The 9,036-nt window shown below is 36.5% G+C and overlaps 1 protein-coding gene across 2 annotated transcripts; it reads left to right on the forward strand.

The window, feature by feature from the left end:
- The first annotated feature begins 14 nt into the window (after window positions 1-14).
- Window positions 15-8,410, forward strand: LOC115227240. Of its 2 annotated transcripts, XM_029798131.2 has the most exons (4): window positions 15-74; window positions 2,865-2,936; window positions 5,954-6,025; window positions 7,943-8,410. In XM_029798131.2, the coding sequence occupies exons 1-4, from the start codon at window positions 44-46 to the stop codon at window positions 8,140-8,142; spliced, it is 375 nt and encodes a 124-aa protein (XP_029653991.1). In that variant the 5' UTR covers window positions 15-43; the 3' UTR covers window positions 8,143-8,410. The 2 variants fall into 2 exon arrangements, with proteins under 2 accessions (XP_029653991.1, XP_029653990.1); XM_029798130.2 differs by lacking the exon at window positions 15-74 and having other exon boundaries at window positions 1,278-2,936.
- Window positions 8,411-9,036: the final 626 nt, after the last annotated feature.

Below are 9,036 nucleotides of genomic sequence, written 5' to 3' on the forward strand. Positions count from 1 at the left end.
CCACTTTGAAATGTATTTTTCAGTTGGTCCAAATTCGTCAAAGATGGAAGTCCAGATGGTGGCAGGACCAGTTGGTGAGTATAAAATAACTGTACCTAATTATGTTATCCCATAAGAGGCATAGGGTTGGTTTCCCGGTTTCTCTAGCGTATACATTCCTCCCTGAACAGGACACTAATTCGCTGTAAGATTACTTATTTTTGCCAGCTGAGTGAATGGAAGTGTTTTGCTCAAGAACGCAACGTATTGCCTGGTGAAGGAATCGAAACCCCAATTTTACTATCATGAGTCAAGTACCCTAACCATTAAGCCCGGCGCCTCCACTTGCTATGGCCAATTCGTTTCCATAAAACACAAGCGATGGAAAAATTTATAGAAATCAATGTACCTAACTGATTCCTATAAATTCCCCACTCCCTGAGCTGTTTTGTTTGTCAGAAGGACTGAGAACAGGGCCCATCTCTAATCTCCATTTGAAATGTTAGCTGCAAAAGGAGTCGATGAAATATATCGCTGAGATTTCATAAAATCTTTGTTGCCATGGATGGAAAAATGGATAAATTAGAAAACACAATAGAGTTAATATTGTCTTTTGGAACCAAGAACTAAGATATGTTGTTGTTAGGGGTAAACAGGTGAACAGAAACTAGAAAAATGTGGACCAAAATCATTAATGGTACCAATTGACCATTGCTGATAGGAATGTCTCTCAATAATGTAAAAAATGCGTTTTTTGAAAGTTTAACTGTAAAGTAATTCTATTAATTAAAGAGGTCTGTGTGGTAAGTAGCTTGCTTACCGACCACATGGTTCCGGGTTCAGTCCCACGGCGTGGCACCTTAGATGAGTTGATGAGAAAGTTTTTCTTTCTTTCTCTCCCAAGTCCTGGGCTCTGTTTCCCGATAGGTTATTGTTGTTGTTGTTGTTGCCTAGTGAGATATTTGTCGTAACATGTTGCTTCTCGCTGGGGTATCTACCAAGAACATCTCTGATTTGAATACATATTGGGGTCATAAAATAACAAAAAATATATTATAAACTCGGTATAAGAATATTGATTTTAAAGTTTTGACACAAGGCCAGAGAGCTCGATGTAGGGGGTATTTCAATTTAATCACCCCCAGTGCTCAACTGCTGCTTATTTTATCCGCCCTTAAAGGATGAAAGCCAAGTCAACCAAGGCAGAATTCGAACTCAGAACATTAAACCTCAAGAAATGCCTCTAAGCATTTGGGGCAATGTGCTAACGATTCTGCCAGTTCCCTGCTTTAATATGCATAAGAAAACTGATTTGAAACGTTAGCTTAATGCCGGCCAGTTTGGGGCAGTGGGTAAGGCGATTACGTCCACACCAGTACTCAATGCTTTTACCTCTGAAATGTAACCTTATTTTGTCATAGCATCATCTTCTGCCCTCATCTAAGATTTTACATTGTGCTACCCTCTATGGATTTCTATTGTTTTCTTGGGTATAGGACCATAGCCCTACAATTTGGGATTATTGACATCCAACGTCCAGTAATGTTCAGATGTTATTGTTCTACTTTCATTCCGTATCAAACAGTATGTTGTGAAACATATTTCTTTATATATGCGACACTAATTAAATTTATTTCATAAAGCATGATAATGACCTTTTTTAATTAGTTAATCTTAATTAGCATAAGGGACAAATGGTATAGTAGTGTTGATGGTGTGGGATGTAAGTAGAGTTACATGTTCCTCGTAATCTTCTTCTTATATTGGCATCAGAAAGACAGTCTCTGTCATTTAATGGTGTAACTTTTGTGTTCTCAAATTTACTTGTGACTGGGTTTTCAAACCTTGGACGTCCACCACAGTCATAGAGGAAACATCAAATGAGTGGGTAAACTTTGACTGCTGTATAAAATAGGGTCAACAGAGATACCCTATTTTCTTGAAAACCTGTTCAGGTATATCATTTCAGTTATTTTCACTGTAATAATATATGGATGAACAGTTTCTTATAAGTTGTTAATGAGGTGATGTCTTTTAGAACACCTGATATCACCTTCCGTTCCACCTGTGTAAAACTATTCATTGCTCACCATTTAAAAAATAAACTTTTAGGGAGTTTTCAAATATTTCACTTGACATCCTGTTAAACTGTGATGCAGGCAGTTAAAATTAATGATTACCAGCAGCAACGTTTAACAAAGAGAGGAGTTGTATGTTTATCCTACTTGAAGTTGTCTGTCGTGTCTGTGGTTAGATCTTTGATGACCAACTTCCCTGACTTTACAATTAAGCAGAAGATAAGACGAATGTTGGTTAGTGAAATCTAGAAGTGAGACAACAATGATATGTCATAGATTGGACACAGATAGAAGAACAGAAAGACAGAACTAAGGGGAAACAGTTTTATCAAGTGATAATTAAATGAAATAACCGTAACATTGTTAGATTATGTATGATGTCTTAATAGATAGTGGAGATTTAGGACGGTCAGTCAATTTCGTTGTGGACGTAAATACTGAATTATCACATGGGGTCACTGTAGAGAGTATAAAAATCTTGACCAAACCCACAGTGTCACCAGTTGACCATTAGTGATAGAAATGTCTAAAAATAAAAGAATATAGTTTATTTATAATAAAGAAATACGATTAAATGTAAAACCTTGAAATATCGAAGACAGGCAAATACCTAGAAACTGCAGTCCGTGCGTATCACTTAGGTTGACGAGAGAGGGATGACCTCCCTTTGCAAATATCATAAGGGCACAGAAAGTGTGCCTAAATCCAGCTGGAGACGATGATCTCCTGGGGCTACAAGCTACAGTAACAATATGGTTAGCCATATTGAGATGGCTAGTATACTTTACCTTGAAATATCTCTTTCAGTGTCTCCAAAGTTTGAGGACAAAGGAGTTCAATCAGATGCACAGTTATTAGGGGCTACATCCAAGCAAGGTGGTGAGTATAAAATAACAGTTCCCAATTGATTTCTATAAAGTTTACTTACCCTGGGCATATTGTGCTTGAAAGAATAACTGAAAACATGTTATATTCTTACTCTCAAATTGAAAGATTAGCTGCAAAATAATTGTATTAAAGATATGGATATTACTGAAAGGTCATGAAATATCCACCGAGGTAAGCACAGTTTGTAATAATGGATTAAAAAGGCACAACAAAGTTAATTTTATCATTTCCACAGGAAACTAGTGATGTAGTTGAAGTGTAAACAAGTGAGGAAATTATGATTTTTCCTGTTTATTATTGTGGTTGTTTAGGTAGATGCTTTTCATAATGTGGCAGAATTACTATGAAATATCTTCCAAGTGTGAACAGCCTGTCGTTTTTCACTGATACTAAATCTATCATTACATCCACTAAACATTGTCTTTATCCAAGCAGAAGACTTTGCTTTCTTGATGAAACAACCCTTGTTTCTCTTTCTCGCTTGAAGATACAATGCAATGATATGACCTTCATCATTTATGATTTCCATATTCCCATGGGTGGTCACTGTCCAAGTCAGTTCTTATTGAGAATTACTGCCCAACTTCATTTGTGGAGGAACACATCTCACTAAAATATTTCAGCCTTTCTATGGTGGTAATCCCTTCTTAACATCGACCTCTTTATAAAGGGTCCTGGGTGCATTTTATGGTGGCACATGTTCTAGAAAGATTGTCATGTCCTCAAAAAACTTAAACGTCCCTTTTTAACTTATTCAAAGAAATATGAGACATGTTGAAACAGGAAAGGATAGTAAAGGGTATGGAGAGCAGCTTGCTAAGAACCCATATGAGGTTACTCAGAAACAGTTTGCAGATACTAAGAGTGGAAAGCTAAAATGCAATAAAGATGCAAAGAGACGGGTTGACACGGGCGTCCTACACTGACACAAAGTGAAATCAAACATTCCCACTCATGGACAGTTTGAAATTACCAAGGAAACCAGCAATCAAATATTTCAGCTTGGTGATTTCAGTAAGAAGCAAGTATATAGCTGAGGGAAGAGGACAAGAGCAAAGAGTGCCCCAGGAGGGGATGGTGTACTATGGAAAGTGTACAAGCATTATACCCAATTGTGTTATAAGTATTACCTACTACTTTGGAAGTTGTGATATAAAGGTGAACTGGATGGCTGATGCAAGGTAAAAGGAGTTTACTTATCAAAGGGAGCTAAAGGAAAATCGACCGACCAGTTCAGAACAATTCCAACCGTGAACGAAGATGGCAAGATTTACATGGGTGTACTTGCTAAGAGATCAACTACATATCTCCAAAATAATGGTTATGGGACGGAAAGTATCCAGACGGCGTAGGAGTGGCTGTGTGGTAAGTAGCTTGCTTACAAACCACATGGTTCCGGGTTCAGTCCCACTGCGTGGCACCTTGGGCAAGTGTCTTCTACTATAGCCTCGGACCGAACAAAGCCTTGTGAGTGGATTTGGTAGACGGAAACTGAAATAAACCCGTCGCATATATATACATATGTATGTATGTGTATATGTTTGTGTGTCTGTGTTTGTTCCCCCAGCATCACTTGACAACCGATGCTGGTTTGTTTACGTCCCCGTAACTTATTTGTTCGAGAAAAGAGACCAATAGAATAAGTACCAGGCTTACAAAGAATAAGTCCTGGGGTTGATATGCTCGACTAAAAGCGGTGCTCCAGCATGGCCACAGTCAGCTCACTGAAACAAATAAAAGAGTAAAGAGTAAAAGAGAGAAGACAGGAATCCCTGAATGTGTGGAACTTGCATTTTGAATCTGGGATGCGATACAAGATACAAAGAAGAACAAAAGCGATTTGAATGTTGTATGGCTTGATCAGGTTAATGCTTATCGTTCTGTACTACACGAATTGTTGCTGAAAACAACGGACGTCTTTTATATACGAGAAAAGATTAAGAATCTAATGAAGAGTTGCTGTAATAATTTCAAAATGCGCTTCAGGACAGAATATTTCACAACAGACTCGCATCGTCTGGAGACTGGAATTGCCGTGGGTTGCACAATATCAGTCATTTTGTTTGTACTTGTTATGGAAATGTTTATTAGATCAGCAGATTGATCAGAAGAAATAACTCGAGTGAAGTCCCCTAAGACGACATTAATGGATGACATAACAACACAAACAACAGAGCAAAAGGATATGCAAATAGTTCTGAATAGACTGTATTAATTAATTAGTTGGTCAAGAATAGGTTTGAAGGCAAATAAATGTTGCCGTCATTGGCCAAAGCTCAGCAGAAATAAGTGAAATTCAAAGTAGCAGAAGAAAGCATGTCAAAGGTTAAAGAGAAACTGTTTAGGGTGATGGTACACTACCTCATTGTCCCACAAGAGTAGAGGCATCGAGATAATAGCACAAAAAGAAGACATCTTATAAGCAATAGATAAGCCAAAACTTTTGGGGAATAAAGGGTTTTAAAGAACTTCTTTATTAAGGAGTCTTAAAATATTTCCTGAATCAGATGATGTTCTTGTGACCTGGGATGTGCGGAGTTACGATTCAAGATTACCAACATCAACCCTTCACAAAGATGTCAGGTGTATGTTTATCCTACATGAATTTGTCTGCCGTGTATTTGTGGTTAGGTCTTTGGAAACCACCTTGTTTGACATTAGAATTAAGCAGAAGATGAGAAAAATGTTGGTGAGTGAAGTCATGTCACAGGTTTGGTACAGATATAAGAAGGGAAATAGAGAACTGTGAGAAAAATAGTCTTATCAAATGATAATTAAATGTGACAAATGCAACATTGTTAGATTATGTAGGATGTGTTGATAGAGAGACGAAGTTTAAGAAGTTTAATCTATTTTGTTGTGGACCAAAATATTGAGCTATTACATAGATTAAAAAGGTTGACCAAAATCATAGTGGTCACCAGTTGACCATTGATGATAAGCATGCCTCAAGAATAAAGATTAAGAAATTTAGTATAAATTATAAAATTTGGAAATATTTATTTCAGGGAGTCCACAGCTGAAGGAAAAGGATCTTCTGAGAGTGGCTAAGAGGTTAGGAAGAGATTGGTGGCAAGTAGGTGAGTATAAAATTACACTACCTAATTGATTTCTATAAATTTTACATTCACCTGAGCTATTTCATTTGTCAGGATGAAAGAGAACAGGTTACATTCCTAATTTCCAGTGGAATGGTTAGCTGCAAAATAAATTCTATTAATGATATTACTGGTATTTCATAAAGTATCCACTGAGGTTGGTAATTATGGATACACAAGAAAATACAAGTAGCATTTAATATTGGAAGAAAGAAGAAAAATATGTTAAGGGTAAACAGCTGAGTTAATGACAACGTTTTTGGTTCGTCTTTACTCCATCAAAAGACTATGAGTTAGGGTCTTCTTGAAGACATTAGGGATTGGGTTATTGTGTTTGAAAGTGATAATTGCACTTATTACACACATGTGATTGAGAACACTTTGAGATATTTTTGGTATCTAACATATGTCAGATACTACGAGCGCTGCTTCTGATAGGTCAATCCATGGTGATGACCCGAGGTAACGGTGACAGCGCTGCTTCTGATTGGTCAATTCATGGTGATGACCCGAGGTCCCGGTGACGGCACTACTTTTGTCATTCATAAGTTACAACTAAACGTGAAGAATTTAGTTATTGGGTTAATAAAATATGGTCGTTTATTCGTGTGTAATAAATAAAATACCAAACTCATTCCCTATGGATACCGTATTTATTACAACGAGTGGCTTGTAAACGTATCTAACTTTCGCTCGTTAGATACGTTTACAAGCCACTCGTTGTAATAAATACGGTATCCATAGGGAATTAGTTTGGTATTCTCTCTTTTATATTGCCATATTGAAATGACTTTACCACATGACATATGTTTGTAAATGCTTCAGTAAAAACAGACTTAGTATAGGGGTGACACAGCCAAATCATATCATATTCCCCACATCCAAAAAGAGAGAATGACTCTAAGGAAATTTGCCAGAAAATGAATATTCACAAGTGAAGCCAGACCATGGCTGGTTCTCTCTCTCACTGAGACATAAGAATAACTGAATGGGTTCAGGAGAATTGATTGAATCTGGAGTAGATTCAAAAAGGATTGGATTTGACTGAGAATAATCGACTGTTGGTCTATCATTATTCATTTGATTTTCAGTGTCATTTTGGGAACTTTGCAAGGTGATTGATTTCACAGAGACATTACTTTCATGACCCTTTGAATATCAGATCTGAAATCTGCCAGATTAAGACAGATATATGGGATTTCTCTGAAGGGTCTCTGGAGTAATGTTACCCAATAGGATTTATAGTTCAGAGATCTGGGAGTCTCTCCAGGTGGAGCCACTTCTTCACATCTCTGGTACCTAGGACATGTGATCAGAATGTCGCAGGATTGAATTACAAGACAGGTTCTCAAAGTCAAAACCAATGGAGTAGGAGACCCAGGGGTAGACCAAGCACTAAATAGTTGGATGATATCCATAGACTTAGTTGTTGATGCTTGGGAATCCAACCAAAATATGTAATGATGGTTACATCTGATAGGCCCCTATGGAAGAAATGCCTGGGGACTCTATCCCCACAACTCTCCCAGAAATATTGAGCAGAGGGAATGAATGGATCAAATGGTTTGCCTGTTGGTACCCTATATTGATTCTTTAGGTTCTCATGCACTTTTGCCTTCACAAACACATCTGCCATCGGTTTACCTTAAAAGATTCTCAAGTGTAAACTTTAACTAATTTTTTAAAAAATCTCCATTAATTTAACCACTTTGTTATTTTTCTCATCATCCCTAGAAATAGAAAACAATGTCTTATAATTTTCTTGTTTCTTAGCTATTTTTTTATATTTCTCTCTTGAAATAGTTTCTTTGTTATGTTTATAACAGCACACATCTTTTATATTATTGTTAATATTGTTGATGTTGTTGCATTTATTTCTTATTGTTGTGTCTTTTGCAGCAATTTTTTTAGGAGTTGATACAACTAAACTGAAAATTGATGATGAGTCTATTGACGCTGTAAAACAAGGCTACCTGATGCTTTACGAATGGTACAGGAATTGCGACCCAGAAACACGGACACACGCAACATTACGTGCAGCTCTTGAAGAAGCTGAATGTGTCGCTGTGATGGAATGTCTGTCATTAGACGCAAAGTGAATTTCTGTGTAACTGTTGTTGTTTAGCCTCAGATTAACCTTGACCAAACAGAGACTTATGATCAAACGCATGCCAGCCAAGACCATCATACCTATTTCCAAAGAGAACCCACAACCACATTGTCCAATATGCCCTTCTGTACAGTGATATCGTGTGAATTTAGCTGCTAATTCTAGCAGGTATATCAGCCACATAGTGATCCATTCACTGGTTTGGCTCCTTTGTTAAAAATTCACATTTAAAATAAAGACAAACTTTGAAATGTTCATTTATTGTTGTTGCTGTTGTTGTATATCTAATCCCCTCCCTAAACAACCCCATTGTTATATAGACAGCTTTAATATCTTCTGCTATATTGATAGTTATCTACCTTCATTTTTAGCTGAGAGTAGAATGCCTGGTATATATATATATATTGATGTCTTTTCCCTTTATATATCCTATAGAGATAGTATTTCTATATAATACATGATGTATCTAAGGATATATCTCACTTTGTCCTGTTGTGGTTTAAGACAGGACTCTCCAAAGTGGTGGTGGTTGAATAAAAATTCCAGGGGTTTTGAGTGCAATATACAATATTTTAATTTTATATTCTTACTTTATGACCTTCGTTATTTACTAATTACTGAAATTTTCGTCAGTAAAAATAAAACTTCACTATTATACATATGAAAATAAATCAAAAAAATTATAATTAAACAATAGCTGTGCTGAAAAAGTCTGAGATAATAAAATAATGACACAACATTTGTTGTTTTAATTGCATGTGTCTCCCTCTTTTTAAATAACTTCAGATAAAGGAAGAGTACAATTCTTCCTTACAATATTTACCTTCATATTACTCCACTGTTATTTTAATTTGAAATTAGATTTCAAGTTCTTACAGCAGAG

Source organism: Octopus sinensis, unplaced genomic scaffold, assembly GCF_006345805.1.
Source record: "Octopus sinensis unplaced genomic scaffold, ASM634580v1 Contig02257, whole genome shotgun sequence".
NCBI classification, from domain to species: Eukaryota; Metazoa; Mollusca; class Cephalopoda; order Octopoda; family Octopodidae; genus Octopus; species Octopus sinensis.